The 18,830-nt window shown below is 41.0% G+C and overlaps 1 protein-coding gene across 21 annotated transcripts in view; it reads right to left on the bottom strand.

Annotated features, from left to right (window-relative positions):
- The window catches only part of DLGAP1 (DLG associated protein 1), an 843,533-nt gene that overhangs the window by 149,774 nt on the left and 674,929 nt on the right, over window positions 1-18,830 (bottom strand). For all 21 annotated transcript variants that reach the window (XM_070513311.1, XM_070513314.1, XM_070513313.1 and 18 more), the window contains one exon: window positions 16,892-17,132. In XM_070513311.1, coding sequence (XP_070369412.1) covers window positions 16,892-17,132 — 241 coding nt within the window. The remainder of the gene's footprint in view (window positions 1-16,891; window positions 17,133-18,830) is intronic.

Raw genomic sequence — 18,830 nt, 5'->3', positions numbered from 1 at the left:
ATGTATACTGCATGGGTCCTGGGTAGAGGTATTTTTGGTAAGTTCGCACTGGGCCTTGGGGATGACGGCAAAGAATGACCAGTTAATGGCTAGAAGTTTTGGTTGTCATTCTGGTCTGTCCCAAAGGCTGAGGTTGTAAACCCAGAACAAACATTACTAAATGGGGACTCTCACTGCTCTTGCCCTCTCAGAACCTAATCTCTTGAGAAATGCACCCCACCCTCCTCTTTTGACTGTTCTAGAGTGGTGGGTGACAGTGGGACTGTACGAGGCTCAGACTGGCAGCTCTGGTGGCACCACGCAGGATGGCCGTGGGAGCAGCGGCAGTGTCAGGTGACAGGTCTGTGCTTTGGTCTCTGCTTCACATGGAAAAGGCCCTCAGTCTCCCTGCTCCCCAGGGTTCCTCACTGGGAAGTCTCACCTGGGGCTCAGGCTTGTCACCTGTCCCTGTGAACTCCCACAGGGCTCTCCTTAGAGAATACCTCCCCAGTTATTTAACCTCAGTTATTAAGAGCTGATAACTGCCTGAGGTGTTATTTTCTCCAGCTTAACAAATGGGCTCTGATTTTAAGCAGGTCCATTAAAGAGAACTGAACTGGGGTGTCCAATGGCAGGTGGGTGGGGAGGTAATTATTGGCAAGGGCTTATCAAGTCACAGAACTGCCCTTCTATTCATTCCTTTGCCCAGTGGAGCTGAAGTGTAGGGGTCCCCAGCAGAGAAAATGAGAAGGCAAAGGAGGTGATCAGTTTTGGTTAAAAAGCTTAAGTTATCACACTCTGCAGCTTGCGGAACTCTAAGTTTAAGCAGGCGCATCAAATGTAGAAGCAATTCTATCCAAACTGAACCAATGATGTCAATCAATTCACCAGTTTGAAAGCCAAACTTAGAAGATAGTGAAGTAGTACTATTGATATTCTTTCCTTTAAGAAGTTATCCTGCGATGTGCTCAGATGGATGGAGGTGGGGTGGGTACAGAGAGGGGTGGGGGGGGAGGATATAGTGAATATTTGCAAAGACCCATAATTGGCTTTTATTTAAAAGATTGGCACCTGAGCTAACATCTGTTGCCAATCTTCTTTTTTTTCTTCTTCTCCCCAAAGCCCCTCAGTACACAGTTGTATATTTTTAGTTGTGGGTCCTTCTAGTTGTGGCATGTGGGACATGGCCTCAGCATGGCCTGATGAGCAGTGCTAGGTCCATGCCCAGGATCCGAACTGGTGAAACCCTGGGTGGCTGAAGTGGAGTGCGCAAACTTAACCACTTGGCCACAGGGCCAGTCCCCCATTATTGGCTTTTAAAACTGTTATTTTCAATTAATCCTCATAAAACAATGCCTTGGTGCAAAATCAGACACTGGCTGTTGGAGGATCTGTATACCCAAGGCAGAACCTGAACCAGCACCGAGCACAATCAGGGTTAATTTTGAATCCAGGTAGTTCTACCAATTCCCCCTCTCCCTGCTTCTCCCCCACCATTCACAGCTTTATCAGCTGAGCTACAGTTTGCACAGCTGTAACTGATTGAACTCCTGCTCACCTTTCCCAGAACATTTAGTAGGTACCCAAACCTACAAAAGGTGATATTAACCAGGCAAGTGAGAAGATTAGGAGCAAGAAATGATAAGGATGAGGACGAGGTAAATCCAAGATGGATAGGGTTGGAAGCCTGTGGATACATAACTCAGACAACCAAGGTTTATGCAGTAATTGGAAAGATTTGTTAAGTTGGGGGAGGCGTTAGATGAAAAGGGGAGATGAGTACATTTTCCAGTAGCTTGTTAGTAGTTAGAAGTATGAGTACCTGCAAATTGCCTTTTGGGATAAAATTGATGCATACGGAATGGCGGGAGAAGAGCAAATTGATGAATGATGCTTTTGCTTATACTCCTATTCTCAAGAGTTTGCTTTTAGTCTTCCACTTCACCATGACCTTTAGAACACCATAAGTATTTGGTGGTCCTTCCTCTGATACGCAGTGTAACACATTCTCAATATAAAAACATGCTGCCTGTGAAAGGGAACGTGCAGGAAAGCCTGGCGTGCGGCAGAAGTTCAGCAGGCAGCCACAGTCTGAGGCACGCGCAGAGTACCCACATTTATGCACAGCACCTTCAGAGGAAGTGCCCAGCAAGCAGAATCAGTCAATATGGCTATTTCATTAACGCTTCAGCTGTCTCCTTTTCAGCCTATGTGGAAATAGAGAAAACTAACATGTGGGAAATCTAAAAATAAAAGGTTTTGAAGATGATCTAACATTTTGAGTTACGTAAGAAAACACAGGCAAACAAGCAGAGACATTATCAAGATTGTGTCTTACTCTGAATCATCCGAATGCTTCTGGGGGTGTGGTGTTTACATCAGAAATAGCTCCTTAATTAAGAAAGAATTTTATCTTAGGACCGCAAGTTTCTTAAGCCCCTTTAAAAAAAATAATTTTGATCCAGAACCAATTTGAGGGGAGAGAAGTGTGGGTGTACTGTTGAGTAATATAATCCTATTAAGTCTTTCTTTGGAAGCAAAACAAAACTGAGCATGATTTTCTAAGATGGTTTAGGGCCTCCGCATTATGCAATTGAAACCAAGAAGAATTACATTTGGAAAGGATCGTTACAAACTACGCACAGGGTCAAATAGTCAATGGTTTTTCAAAAAGAACCAGAGGTTGTGTGTGAGTGGATGGAGGAAAACACCAGAAGGAAGGCTCTGAATAACACACACAGTTGTCCTTAAGGTTAATGGCAAAAACCCTAAAGCACCAGGCAGGAAATAAGCTTCGGTTTGCTTATTGCCTTTGGTTGAAATCCTCCCATTACTCACATTCAGCTAGAGTGCCATAGATCTACTAACAGGTTTAAAAGTACTCACTGATGTGGGTTTTAAAATGCAGCAGACAACACAGCAGAGGTACTTTCTCTTTCACTCCTTAGACGAAGATTTCACAACGCTTTGGAAGTAATGTGGCCTTCAAGATACGGGTAGGGAAACGTCAGCCCATTGTGCAATGCAGTGTGACCACGTGAATGAAGGGAACTCAATTGCTTGTTTCTGGGGTCTCATACATGCCATGTTCCCTCACACAGAGAGTTCTAGAAGAACATATGTGAGAAAAGAGAATTGGTCAGTGTGGCTCACTTCACCTTTCCCAAAGTTTCCCTGAGAGCTGTTGGAATAGGTCAGAAATGGCCAAGTCCTTTGAGCTCTCTCTGGCAAAGAATAAGAAAAAGCAGAGGCAAAGGAGAAGTCTGCAAGGAGGTTTGAAAAAGGAAAAGACAGATGCTGCGACGAATGTCCCCAACGAACCCAGTAACATCTACCTCTACCAGAGCTAGCAGGGTGCTATGAAAAAGCACTAGCCTTTGTGTCATGGCTTCGACACTTCTCACGAAGCAAGAGTTCCTAATACTTTTTTACTGTGAATTTGTCAACATCACTTTCTTTCCTAATGAATAACAATGATGAGTATTTTCCATGACTCTCCACAATTCCATTCAGCACTTCACTTTTTCTACTTTCTAAAGTGTTCTCGTGTTTCTAAAAACACAGGTGGCCTATACTATTATATTAGCTTGTGGCTGTGGCAGAAACCTTTTCTCTCACCGTAATTGCTTGGGGAGCTTTTCTGGCTGGAACACAGGTAAAAGCTGAAAGCGTTCCTCTGAGAGTTGAGCTTTGTCGGAATAAGAACTACAAAGGCACGGATTTATGTTTTTAAAGATACCATAAGCTGGTTTTATGTAGCTTTATGCCTTTGTCCTAAACTCCCTTCTCCTCGAAAACCACCTGCAACTGTTTGGAAATTAACTGCCTCTGACATCTGAAGGGAAAAAAGCAAAACTATACAATCTACAAAAACTTCACCTGCTACCACAATGAGAGTCAGGGGACACAAAGGAAAGGATCATCTTCAATTACCCAGTCTAACCACTGAAACTAAGAGACTTCATTTAACCAAGAAAATTAAAAGAAAACAGATGAAACCTGAAGGATATGCTGATGTGAGATGTATTATTGCTTCCAGATAGGACCCTAACCATGAAATGTTAGCTATTTCTTTTTTAAAAATAAAATTTCTGGGGCCAGTCCCATGGCCAAGTGGTTAAGTTCACAGGCTCCGCTTTGGTAGCCCGGGGTTTGCAGGTTCAGATGGTGGGTGTGGACCTACACACGGTTCATCAAGCCAATGCTGTGGCAGCCTCCCACATAGAAGAACTAGAATGACCTACAACTAGGATACACAACTATGTACTGGGGCTTTGGGGAGAAAACAAAAAAGAGGAAGATTGGCAACAGATGTTAGCTCAGGATGAATCTTCCTCAGCAAAAAATCAAAATTAAAAAATAAATAAAAATAAAACTTCTTTTATTATGAAAGTAAAACATGCCCACTACAGCAAATTTGGAAAATAAAGTATAAAGAAAAATCAAAACCATATTTTGTTCCAATACCAAAGATAACCACTGTTTAATATTCTAGTGCATTTCCTCCCTGTTTTTTTCTGGGCACAATTTCTTGACATAGTTCTGAACTATGTGTGTATGTGTGTACACAATTTTGGGACAGTGCTTCAATGTACTGTAGATTTCTATCTTGCTATAATATCGGAAGTCCTCTTCCTCTATATATTATGAACTCTTTCTGAACATAATTTTTTCAGTTGGCTTAATAGTCCATTGAAGTGGATGTTCCATAATTTACTGAACTTTCCCTACTGGTAACAACAAAGGTTGTTTAAATCTTTTACCATCATAAATAATGCTGTGGTGAATAATTTTGCCTAAAATTTTTCTGTTTCAAATTCTTTCTTTTTTTTTTTCAGGAAGATTACCCCTGAGTTAACATCTGCTGCCAATCCTCCTCTTTTTGCTGAGGGAGACTGGCCCTGAGCTAACATCCGTGCCCATCTTCCTCTAGTTTATATGTGGGAAGCCCACCACAGCAGGCTTGCCAAGTGGTGCCATGTCCACACGCGGGATCTGAACCAGCGAATCCCGGGCTGCAGAAGCGTAATGGAACTTAACCACTGCGCCACCAGGCCGGACCCTCTTTCAAATTATTTCTGCAGAACAGATTCATAGAAGGGAATTAGAGGTAAAAACTAATAAATATTTAAAAGGTGTCCAAAGATTTCAACACAGGGCTTGGGTTGTCTCTTATGGCTTGGATGGGTGCAGAATGGGAGTTTTGCTGTTTTTTGGTTTTTAATGGAGATTCAAAATAGGGAAGGGACCCCATGTTCCCAGAAGCTTCAGAGCTGCTTTAGAGCTTATCAATACTTCTTTTGGACTTTCATAGTACTCTAGTATTTCTGTGGATGAAGAATGTGATGCATTTTAAGAGCAAGTTAGAAAAAATACAAAGAATAAATGTTGATGCAAATCCTTTAGAGGTTTTCTCATATTTTAATATTCATTCTGGAGATGCGATCAGCAGTCCACGAAGTCCCCTTCTTCAGATATCACAGATTAAACAGAGATTTAAGACCAGGTAAGAACTGAGGATACTGTTAGCACAACTTCTTTATTTACAGATACAAGAAGGAAAACCTCCATGGGGCATTGGCTAGGAGAAGTGGGGAGGAAGAGCATAAAGTGGAGTTAACAGCCTGAGAATAAAATGGAAGGCTTTACTTGCAGAAGTTAACATTTACCAGTCTCCCTGGTTCTTACTCTTTTACCCATTTCTAGAAATTCTTTCCCCAAATAAGAAATTATTGAAACTTTGTTCTTCAAGATGGTGTGGGGGAGACATGTGACCAGCCCACTCTCTCTAAAATGAAGTGGTTTATTTTCAGGTGCATGGGAAAAAGGTAAAGAACTTGTCGCCTCTGTGTAGATGTAGGAGTTATCCTAGAAACCTACAGCATTCATTGAAGCAGAAAATTTCCTGAGGAAATCCTACATTTTCACCTGTCAATCACCTATCAACAAATATTCATGGGGCAAATCTTATATGTGAGAACTGTAGGTTTGTGTTTCAAAGGCTAATTGCTGAACCAATGCAAAGCTATAAATTAAGGGGTATTTAAGTTCCTTAACTCATCATTTACATCACAAGGAACTAACAGACACCTTACATAAGAGCAGAAGAGACTTCAAGACTGCTATAGGCCACAGTTAAGAGCTTTCATTCTCTTGGTTCAAGCAATTTAGAAAGTGTTTAAGGGCTTTTAAAGAGTGGGGTTTTCTCTTTTTCTGATGGACAGCTATTCATGTTTCAGGTAATGAATTTTTTTGTGTGTGTGAGAGGAAGATGGGCCCTGAGCTAACATCCATTGCCAATCTTCTTTTTGCTTGAGGAAGATTGTCGCTAAGCTCACATCTTGTGCCACTCTTCCTCTATTTTGTATGTGGGACACTGCCACAGCATGGCTTGATGAGCGGTGTGTAGGTCTGCACCCAGGATCTGAACCTGCAAACCCTAGGCCACTGAAGCGGAGTGTGCAAACGTAGCACAATGCCACTGGGCCCACCCCTCAGGTAACTAATTTTTAAATGAAAAGAAAGTTACTTTAATTTGTGTCAGTTTTACCTGGCTTTACGTCAACATTGTTTTTATTTAATGGAATACAGTAAATGCACTGTCAGTAAAACTAGAAAAGATACTGATGTAGCTGCCATCTGAATTTAACAAACACAAGGCAATTCCATAAGCTATATACATAGAGAATGTCTGGTATTAGTACTATTTTTTAAGACAAGTTGTGCTCTATTAAAGTTCAACTGTGACTTGATATGCCATGAAAGTCATCCTAGATTATTTGAAAGATAGTGGATACTGCTATCTTTGAGAATTCTTTATCTTCATTTTTTTCTAAATCAAGACTGTTGAATTTTTGTTTTGAGTAGTTGGGTATCTTTAGAGAGTATATAACAGCCCATAAGTTGTAAAATGGTAAGAAATAATAGTTGGACAGGATTGGGAAGGAAGATAATGGACTCTGACAATGATAAGAGGCACTGTGAACAGGAAGCCGTAGCTAAATGTAATTTTGAGTGGTTTCCCATTTGCGAAAGTTGAATTATGTTAGGTGGGGCATCTCTATGTGTGGAAAGAATTATTTTTCTGTTTGACAGGTAGAAGATGTTATTAGAGATGAAACAATGCCTTCCTACCCATATCCTCTTCTAAGGAAACCACTCTCTCAAACCACCCATTGAGGGAGTTGTGGCCACTCTGTCACTGGAGTCCCAGAAGGACAGGAGAAGGAGGGGGGATGAAAAAGCAGTCATAGAGATAATGGGTGAAAATTTCCCAAACTTGGCAAAAAATATATAGGCAAATACAACAGACTTTCCTTTTCGTCTAAAATTTTCTAAATTTTCTTTCAAGAAGTAAAAAGTATAACATTGTATGATGTGACTCAATGTACATGGAGGAAACGTTTAAGATAATTATATTATAAATGAGAGCGGCAAAGGGACTTGGAGAGAGAGAAGGTTTCTACACTTCATTCAAACTGGTAAAATGTGGACAACAGTAGATCTTTGTGGTGATGGAATAGTTCTGTATCTTGATTGCAGTGGTGGTTGCAAGAATCCACAAATGTAATAAGATGTGAGTTATCCATATACATTGTACCGACGTCAACTTCCTGTTTTTTTGGGTTTTTTTTTGAGGAAGATTAGCCCTGAGCTAACTGCCGCCAACTCTCCTCTTTTCGCTGAGGAACTGGTCCTGAGCTAACATCTATGCCCATCTTCCTCTACTTTATATGTGGGATGCCTACCATAGCATGGCGTGCCAAGTGGTGCCATGTCCACACCTGGGATCCGAACCCGCGAACCACGGGCTGCTGAGAAGCAGAACGTGTGAACTTAACCGCTGTGCCACCGGGTCGGCCCCTCCTGGGTTTGATACTGTATGCTGGTTATCCAAGACATAACCGTTGGGGGAAACTGGGTAAGGGGTACAAGACACCTCTCTGTACTATCTTTGTAATTTCCTATAAATCTATAATTATTTCTAAACAAAAAGTTAAAAATAAAGATGATGGAAAGAAGTTCCTTGAAAATGATAAAAGCAAACACTTCATGTCTCATTATGATTCTCTGGCCATAATCAACATTTTGGAAGAGGGAAAGGTTTTTCAGAAGCAAAGCTGTGGGTGGATGGACTCAGTGATTTTCTTTTTTAAATTAAATTTAATCGTGGGGGAAAACATGTGATGGAATAAGAATATCAGATGGAAAAGAACGTCAAGGTTGGCCTTTAAGAGAGACAGGATGGCAATCCTACCCAGAAATTCAGGATGAGTTTCCATCTTGATCACATCCCTTGTCAGGGATACGCTTCTAAAGTATGAAATTGGTTAAGTAAAGTTAATTTCAATAATATTATGTATCCCCTTGAAGCCATAAAACTATAAAATACTTTAGGATGAAAACTAATTAAATTTTGATAGTTTCTCATATTTTTACAGATAATTTAGGCTAGTTATTTTCTTCTGTAAGTTAAAAGTTATCAGAATTAGTATTCTCAATAATAATGATAACTTTTTGTTTCCTCTTTAACCTTTTTCTATCAATTATCTTTATGTTGGTGGAATCTCCAAGTCAGCAGGACACTAGCAGGTGGCAAGGAAAGCTTTCAGAGAGTTAATAGTGACATGATCATTGATTCATCATTACAATAAACATAAGGCTGGGTTTTTTTTTTTGCCAATATAGTAAAATCACGGCACTATTCATTTTAATTTTCTCTGTTTTTAAATAAGGACACTTGGTAGCAGTAAAAGGTTGCCCTGAACACTTGACAGAAAGTCAAAGGCAAGAGTAATAGACAGAAATACAAAACCTCGGGTCTTGGCTTTATCACCTGGAGCTACATAATGCTGCCACCAAGCCTGCTGTTAGGGTTGTTCAAGTGCCAGCATCATTACAGGTATGGTTTTCAACTGCTGTTACTTTGCTATATTTGTTAAAGCTCAATACAAATTAGATCAGACAACTCTGGACTATGAAGGCTTTAAAAAATGGCAGTTTCTTTAAGTACAAAACAGTGTCCATGGAGGTATCATAAAGATTTTTAAAAAAGTGAATTTCTATGTTGTCATGTCACTACTTTTTTTGAGAAATCTCCCATATAATATATGTTCACATTGAAGGAGTCTGACTTTCTAATTTGTGTTTCCTGACTGATCTTTGCAACTGGGTTGTGAAGGCTCACATCTTTGCTTTACAACTTCAGCGAGAGACCAGTCAGATCCAGATTAAATCATTGTAGTATTCTTTTACTTAGTCCAACGCAGAGACCTCTGATCATTTCGCCAGCCACAAAACAGAATTTACCATCTGCTTAGTTTACACCGGAGTTGGCAAAACTTTTTTTTTTTCCATTCAGTGCTGTCTGACAACACTATGACTAGATCAAGAGATTGGATATTTGATCTTTTAAATCTGTCATAACGTCAAAATGACAAAGTGCAATGTGAAATTTTAAACTCAGAGAGTGTTTTCCTCTTATAGGCTTTTCTCTACTCATTTTAATTTCTATTTTTTTACCTCTTTGATTTCACTTTAAACAATATTCCACAGTTAGACAAATGAACATGAAAAACCATGTCAATAATAGTGAACAAAAGTTTCTTTTAAAAAGAGAGATTTTCAGAAATTTGTATGGAAAATAGTTTTTAAACATGGCAGAAGCTAAATGAATATTTGTAGGAAGAAAAATGAAAGGAAAGAGCTCCTAGGCCTCTTATTCCATAGACAGATTTGTAGTGAATTATTTCAGGGTATATAATACTTTACTAAGCATTTATTGATGGATCAAGAGAATTTAGGTGGCTCCTCCGTCACTTACTAGTTGTAGGGCCTTGGTTAAGTTGTGTAAACTCTCTAAGCCTTAATTTTTTTCCCTGTATGATGAAAATGATGATATCCTATCATGTGCATGTCATGGAGTATTCATTAGGATTACAGGAGATAATCTCTGCAGCTGGCTCATAATGCTTGTCAAATAGTAAGTGCTCAAAGGCTAGCCATTATTATAATTGTTAAACTAAGCCAGATTGAGAGACTTAAAGTCAAAGCCAGGGAAGAGGCATTCTAACGTGTCATTTACGTAGTGCTTCCTTATTAATGATCTCATTTGAACCTCCTAATAATCCTAAAGGCCAGAAGACCCTGGAGCCCCTTCGCTGTTGGCCATGTGACAGCCCCTCAGATGGCAAAGGCAGACTTGTGGGCTGTCTACAGATCCGGACACCTGGAGGCTCGGCTCTGTTCCAAGAGGTGATTTATGTAGGCAACACAACCCGAGGAGAGGAAAGCCTACGCGGCCCTTTAGACTTCACATCTTCTTCTACGCCTGATAGGACTTTCGCATTTTACAACTGCATAATAATTCTGTTATTAGGAGGAATGCCCCTTCATGTGCCCCAAATAAAAAAAGGAAAAGTTAAAACCAGAAGTCTTCCAAAACTTAACATGTCGGTTTTCTCAGATAGGAAAACCAGACAAGTTACCTCACAAGAAGCATAGGCTGTGCCACAAACCTTGCTCTTAGTTTTCTTTCGGTCTGAGCGTCCTCAGATGGGGGTAGGTGGATGTCTCCAGTTCTACTGGGACTTTTGGAGAAATTGAAGGAAGGGAACCTCATTAGCAGAAGGACAAGGAACTAGTCCAGGCGATATCTGAATATTTATTATTTGACCTTATCTTGAATGGAAAGGAAAGGCTCTTTGTTCAAAAAACTTCTGACTGATGCCTGTTCTTTGGACTTCCCTCATTGCTTTATAAAAAAAACCTATTAATTAACTTAGTGCCTGTTAGAAAGAAGTGAGCTTTCTCTGAACTCTCACAATTGGTCATTACTGCTGGTAAGAGAAGCAGCATTATGATTTCCTTTTACATATGAAGAAAATGACGTTCAGATTAACTTTATAATCATGCAATAAATAATTTGGAGATCTGGGACCCAAGCAAGCAAAGGGCTATGGCAGGGAGACCTGGGCTTTTGTTCTGACTTTGCCTACAGCTCGAGGCCACCACTTTGGTCCTTAGTTTTCTTGCCTTAAAATGGGTTCAGTGGATTAGATTGGGGTGGTAACCTTTTTCTGTAAAGGGCCAGATGTAAACATTTGTGGCTTTCTGGGCCATCCAGTCTCTGCGGCAACTACTCAACTCTGCCACTGGAGAGTAAAAGCAGCCACAGACAACATGTGAAACAAACGGGTGTGACATTGTGCCAATAAAACTTCATTTGCAAAAATAGGCAGCGGCATGGATTTGGTCCATAGGCTGCAGTTTGCAGACCCCTGGACTAGATGATATAGAAGTTTCTTCTACTGCTAAAATTTTATGATTCAACTTGTTTTAATGGCAATGCTATTTCCCTAGGAAAGTCATCTTGATTACACAATCGTCTGCTGATTATACAGTTTATGAGTACTTAAATATTTTTCTGATGTTCATTGTAGCATGATTCACAATAGCCAAGGTATGGAAACTACTTAAGTGTCATCTGTTAATGGATGAATAGATAAAAAAGAGGTGGTGTATATATACAATGGAATATTATTCAGCCATGAGAAAGAAGGAAATCCTGCTATTTGTGACAACCTAGATGGACCTTGAGGGCAGTAAGCTAAGTGAGCTAAGTCAGACAGAGAAAGACAAATACTTACATGTCGACCCTAAAAAAGCCAAACTCGTAGAAACAGAGAGTAAAATAGTGGTTACTGTCAGGCTGGGGGGTGGAGAATCGGGGAGATGTTGAGCAAAGGGTACAAACTTGCAGTTGAAGATGAGTAAGTTCTGGAGATCTAACACACAGCATAGTGATTTAGCCAACACTATTGTATTATATACTTCAAAGCTGCTGAGAGACTAGATCTTAAATATTCCCCTTACAAAAGAGAAATGATAATTATGTGAGTGCTAGAGGATTTAGCTAATGCTGTGGTGATAATCATACTGCAATATACAAAAGTATCAAATCAATACATTGTACACCTTAAATTTACACAATGCTGTATGTCAATTATATCCAATAAAAAGTATTTTTCTGCTTCTTCTCTCTCCTTTCTTCCTCCATTATTGAATGCCTACTATGTGTACTGCAAATATAAATTACCTTAATGTTATTCTGCTCAAGATTTTATGTGTTTAAGGTTTTTTGGGTTTTTTAGGGGGATGGGGCGTGAGGATCAGGGAATATGGGATTGGAGTGTAGGATGCTTGAGGGTAGGTTGAAATGTGATCTTCTGGGTGGGATGGCTGACTGGGAGTGAAGACGCAAATGTGTGGGAGGACCTCTGGAACATTAGCCCCGATCTCAAACGATCAAGAGTAGCTGCTTTTGCTATACTGAGCATGACCTGAGTCCGTGTGTCAGACCTGACAGCAATGGAAGAGTGTGTGAAGCAGGACTACAGAAGAATGGGTCTCAGTTCAGGGGAAAATATGATCTCTTGTTAGAAAAATCAAACTGTAAATACTGCTGTCCCAGGGCTCCAAACCACACCCAACAGGGCAAACGGTGTTGACTCCCTGACTGGGGTCCTCGCCCAGGGAGAAGCTTTATCCTGCGCCCGCACTGCCCTTCCTGGGGGCTCCGTGGAGGAATGGAGACCAGTTGAACTCCATCAACTTTTAAGAGCTTCCCCTAATAAGAAAAGAATATAACACAAAGGCAAAACGTCAAGAGCAACAGTGCGGCAAATGAAGCTACTTATTCTATAGAAATTATATTATTGCTACATAAAGCTTCTTTGAAAAGCTTGTAATTTCAAAGTGAAAACTTTTCTTGAGAGACCAGAGAATCAAATATCATAATAGTTTGCTATTTCCATCCAAGATAATTATTTTTATCCAAATATTATATTGGCTTTTAAAATCAAAAAAAGCAATAAATGCTTATATTAAAAATTTCCCTCTTTCTATACCACCTGACCCTCCCATAGAGCGAGGACCCAAACAAGCAAAGGACTATGGTAGGGAGACCTGGGGTTTTGTTCTGCCTACTTGCTGGGTAGCCACTGCAAATGGTGTACGTGTGTCCTTTCAGACCACATGTGTGTCTGGGCATCTGTATGGGTGTATCTACTGATGATGATTATACAATTTTTTTGCTTATTCAGACTACTGGTATTCATCAGATACAAGTCTGTCCACCTACAATGTGGTAATGCTTTTGATAGGTCCTAGAAAATGCTCGGTGTCAGAAGCAGAAAGAAAACTCATCCTTAAACACATACAATTGCATCGGTATAGTCCATAAAAATCAGGTTTACTCCCTACTCTGAAGTGGAGGTTTGAGTATATTTCCGGCACCAAGTTCTACTGTTACCTAAATTATTGAAATGACTGAGGCAAGGGTGCTTGTTTTCCCATAGTCCAGAGGATAACTAAGCCACTTTTTCATTTTACTTTTCTACAGTAGGTCTGATCCTAACCTAATAGTCCCAGGTGCAGTGGTTTACGTAAAAACTTGCTGACTCTCTTAGATGGACAGATACCTGGGTGCTTGAAGCAGAAGACAGGCTGAGAGAATATAAGATTCTATGATCATTAGATAAGCCAAAAAGTCAATAAACCAAAGGAAGCATCACTATAAGTCCCTCTCTAACTCAGTTCCTAATTTGCCCTGATTTGCTGGGACAAGCCTCCATTAATTCTTGCTCACATCGCTAGGGGATCCTGAGGGCCACGTGGAGCCGAGCCCATCTTTCTGACTCTCCCATGTGTTATCAGACACTTTTGTGGACTTTTGTCTGTGGTTCATTTTGCTAATATGAAGACTGGACAAGGCTGGAAGAGAAAAGCTTAATAGTGTATTTTCTTGAAAATTTGAATAATTTAAATGGGCTGACACAAAAATCAGAGACTCAGAATGCAGATTGTTGTGGGGGAAAATTATGGCTAATAACTGCGTTGACAAAAAAGAATTTTTTCCGGGCAAGAGGAAGTTTAGGAAAAATGGAACCTGTTGTGAGTATCTAAGAATAATGAGCAAAGGAAGAGAAGCGAAAGGAGAAATCTATGTCATGTTCTACTCAAGACGATGTAAATGATGTACATCGGGGAAACGGTTAACATTCGAGCAAAGTAATTTCCTGATTTCCACAGATGACTGAATTCTTTCAAAAATTAGCAAGTCCTGTGAGAAAATAGATTTTCTGTGTTTTCTACAGGACATTGTATTTGATTTGCTGTCAGAAGGAAACCAGTAGAAGAATAAAATTAATATGACAGTATTGAGATCACGTGAGAGAGAAAGGAAAATGTGAGCATGTGTGTATGTGTGAGTATGTGTAAGTGTGTCTGTGTGAAAGAGAGAACACAGGAGTAGTGGGGAGGGGTAGAATGAAGGACGCAACCTTATTATATCATAAAATAACGGCTTTTTAAAAAAGAACAAATCTATGGCAGAGAGAAACTGTGAAAGGCGCTATTAGAATTCTTAGAGTTGCACTCAAATATCTGAAAGGGTTACTTAGAATCTACTACCATATTTAGTTCTTAAATTGTTTATTTTTCCACGACTGTAAAGATGATATATCATATTCAGTTTGATGGTTAAGGGTGAAGTCGCCAGCTGCCCCATGCAGAAATCCGGTATTTTATGCTTCAACGCTCCCAGGGACAAGCCACATCTTTCCGCCCCTAAGCCCTGCAGCTGCAGCCAAGACTGGAGTCCCCTCCCCTCCCAGAGAGCTGCAGGGGGATATGGCTCCGGACCCGGGATGAGGCATGCGGACCCAAGGAGCGGATGCAATCACCTTTGTGGTGTTTTCGTTTACTTCTCCCTGCTTCTTGGCATTCTCCCACATAGGGCCAAGGGCTAAAGCCCCTCCAATTCAATTTACACTCTAAATGGACCAACACAGGACATCCTCTGAGGCCCTACTCATCTCCTTCTCTGACAGGCCTGATAAATGTCAGATTAGCAAATACTACAAACACTACAAACAATTTTGTAGTCTAAGTGTGTGCCATCCAATATTTGGGATATACTTACACTACAAAATTATTCACTAATTATCTGAAATTCACCTGTAACTGGGAATCCTATTGTCTGTACTCTTGGAACCTCTGGAGTATCTGGGAAGGGTTTTAGGAAGGCCAGAATATGGGTATTTGGGGTCAAGAGCACAGCACAAGAACTGATGCAGAAAGTGTAAGTAAATTGTCTCTTAAATGACAAAAACCACAAAATCCCCCCGAGGGCTAAGCAGAGAAAAGCCATTCCCAGTCTCTTGCCCCTTTATCCACAACACTGCTCCCTGAGGAGGGAGGAGGGAGCCAGTGGCACTTGGCACTTCTGGGCAAGCATCTGCATTTTGTGTGTTCAAGCAGTGATTTCAGCACAGAAGAGCAGCTGGCAGGTGACGGGACTATTTTACAGAGAATGGACCAGACACTGGGAAAGAGCTGTGCGTGGAGGAGGGGTAGCGAAAATGGGGAACACCAAAGACACAGTAATACGCCAGAGGCACAGGTCAGAACTTCAAACTACACTTACTGCACGAATGTAAACACGCACATAAATATGCCCATGGATGAATTAAAAAATACACCTTTTCATTTCATAAATCAATATTAGCTAATTTATTAACTTTGTGACTGTCTTTGTAGAACTTCCTAGTGAGCAAGACAAACATTTACCGTGTTACAGCCAGCCAGGGCTAGAGTCGCTGGGCTCCCTGTGGAGCTGCTGAGCCAATGCAGCATCTAGAAGCATCCTTTTCCTTAATCCTGAGATCTTCATTTGCGTTAGTCAAAATGAGCTCCTATTGTTTAACCACTAATGGTTTTTTTTTTTTTACAAATTTGTATCTCAGTCTCCTATCTCAAGTTAGTAAGATTTTAACTCACGTTTGAGGACCTAATTAATTCTCAAGCCTGCAGAAGTTCTAGGCTGAATGATAATTACTGACATTTGGGGCACCTAGAATGAAAACTGAATAATACAATATCCTGGCACAGGCTTTTCCTTCTAATTTATTCATCGTTACTTATCTTGACTCTAGGTTTGACGATCTTCTTGTGGAACTACTCCTATATTGGAATTATGCTGAATTCAATCAAATTCAAGACTGGATGCAGGGAATTTTCTTCTGGGACCCAAATGTTACTAAAAAAAACACACCACCACACACATTGTCGAGCATAACCCCCGGCTATATTCCCATGCAGGTTCCAGTGTCATGGAAACCAGTTAAGCTCTTCTGTGCCCCTCTGCCTAAAACCTACTGATGAAAATACAGTTTAATGGTATAAACCTAAATTCACTTTAGAGAAAAATGGAGGTACTCTATACATACGACAGTCAGAGGGTTTAAAATAATGAAATAAAATTGCCCTCTGTTATAATGAAAGAAAACTCATAAAATGTTCAATCAGTAGTACTGGGTCATCCATTTCTTCCTTTTTATTTTCTCACAGTGATATTTCAGGTCTTTTGAGATAGTTATTTTGTGGATATCTTGGAATTAAAAAAGCATTCCAACTCAGTGATGCTCAACAATCAGGATGTCTGATTAATTTGGGGGTCACACCCCTAGACGTCAGAGCCTGACTACAGAGAGTAGGAATTGATGGGGATGAGTTTGTTGGCTCCTAGGATGCTGTGTGGGGATCTCGGGAAGACCTACTCCATGTGCTGTCCCTCTTGGTCCTGCACTTGCAGTTTCCTCTGCTGATACCAGAGATGGAGAGGGAGAGAGAACAGGGAGGTGAATGCGGCCAGAGGCTGGGGATAGAGACAGTCAGGGAAGCAAAGCCATTATTTTGTAGGGCATGGGTGGTATGTTGTCACCGGTGGTAAGAGCAAGGGCACAATGTACAGCCTTTCTGGACAATAGTGCTGTAGCCCAGGCGCAGAGGCCAGGCTGGGGGTGACCCATCGTCACCGGGGAGCCGGGGGACAGCCGCTCTGCTCACTCACCCGTGCTGCTCTGAATGGTCCTCACGGTGGTGGTGGTGCGCGGCGGGGAGGAGGACCTCAGGGACACGCACTCGTCGTCCTGGGAGCAGCCCTTCTCGATGGCCCGCACATAGCTGTGGCTCCGCATGCGGAAGCAGCCGGGCATGGGCAGGTCCAGGGCCTCCACGGCCTGCGACTCCAGCTCGCTGAACACAGATTCGCACACCGACTCGAACTGCCCGTTCACTTCCATTTCGCTCACCTGCGGGCAGAGACAGGACACCGTAGCACCGCGCACTTCTCAGCCCGGCGGAGAAGCAGCCTCTCCATTCAAGCATCTCCGAACGTCAGCCCGCCGGAAGAATGCCCCGTCCGATTACTTAAAATCCAATGCATTTTATTTCCTCCATGTTACAGACTGTAATTGAACGGTATCTAGTTTATAATCCCAAGTAGTCTGTTAAATTCTAAAGAAAAACAGCTTTGTTTTTAGAACGTAAGGAATTGTGGGGCTGGGAAGTCTTATTCCAGCGCGCGCCCAGGTGCTAATTCTCCTTATATATAAACGCAAATCTAGGGAACAATTTTATTGGCCCATAGAGTTTGAGTATTTCAGTTAAACTGTTTTCAGCACAAACATTTTAGAAACTGGTATTTTCATTGTGCTGTTGGAAGTGACTCGTTCATCAAATGACTTTAGTGTTGACTGAAGCTTGATTTAGTGCAAAGTATGGAAACAGGCCCTATATTTCTGGTAAGATACTTAACATTCTGCACAAAAATAGACTGAACCCAGATATGTCAAAATCTTCAAAAGCAGTCTCAAGATTTCCAAACTATTTACATACTATCTACAGAAGGTTTCACTCTTCTTTATTAAAAGCCCATATGGTCCACAAATTGTTTATAAATATGTTTTTAAATCTTCCAAATGAAGTCCTCCTTTTTTTTTTTTTTGTCCTGCTGAGGAAGACTGGCCCTCAGCTAACATCTGCTGCCAATCTTCCTCTTTTTGGCTGAGGAAGATTCGCCCTGAGATAACATCTGTTGCCAATTGTCCTCTATTTTGTATGTGAGCTGTTGCCATAGCATGGCCCCTGACAAGTGGTGTAGGTCCATGCCCAGGAAGTGAACCTGGGCTGCCACAGTGGAGCACACTGAACTTAACCCCTAGGTCACCAGGGCTGGCCTAAGTCTTCCTTTTTTTTTTGAGGAAGATTAGCCCTGAGCTAGCATTTGCTGCCAATCCTCCTCTTTTTGCTGAGGAAGACTGGCCCTGAACTAACATCCGTGCCCATCTTCCCTTACTTTATATGTGGGACACCTGCCACAGCACGGCTTGCCAAGCAGCGCCATGTCCGCACCCGGAATCGAACTGGCGAACCCCAGGCTGTGGAAGCAGAACGTGCGAACTTAACCACTGCACCACCAGGCCAGCCCCAAAGTCTTCCTTTTTTTAAGGAATCAGTTTTTATTTACTTATATTCCTCTGTACATAATTATATCGGGTTTGAGCACCACCTAAAAAAAATTAGCCAGACCAGGTGCTCCAGTCAATTTCTCACTTTGCAGCTGATGAGATACAGATGTGGGACCATTCTTCAAATTTCTGCTATCTTCTAGAGCTTCAGAAGGCTAGTTTGCCTAATATCAAATTCATGAGTAATTGAGAATTTGCCAGATTAAATTACAATTAAGCTTAGAGCACATACCAAAAACAATCACAATTTTTGATTGTTTCTACATTTTGTGTCATCTGAAGATGCACTCCAGTAATGGCTAATTTCTTTAAACTTCAGATAAAAGTGACCGATTACCTGAAGGCATCAAGTGGGAAAGAGACATGCATTTCCTAATAATAATTCTTTACAGTTTAACATAGTATTTTCACATACTTTATTTAATTTGAAATAAAATTCCTTCATGTTTTCCAGGCTCATAATTATTTATGTCCACATTA

This window comes from Equus asinus, chromosome 7 (assembly GCF_041296235.1).
Source record: "Equus asinus isolate D_3611 breed Donkey chromosome 7, EquAss-T2T_v2, whole genome shotgun sequence".
Classification (NCBI taxonomy): domain Eukaryota; kingdom Metazoa; phylum Chordata; class Mammalia; order Perissodactyla; family Equidae; genus Equus; species Equus asinus.
This window is presented reverse-complemented; position numbering and strand designations above follow the sequence as displayed.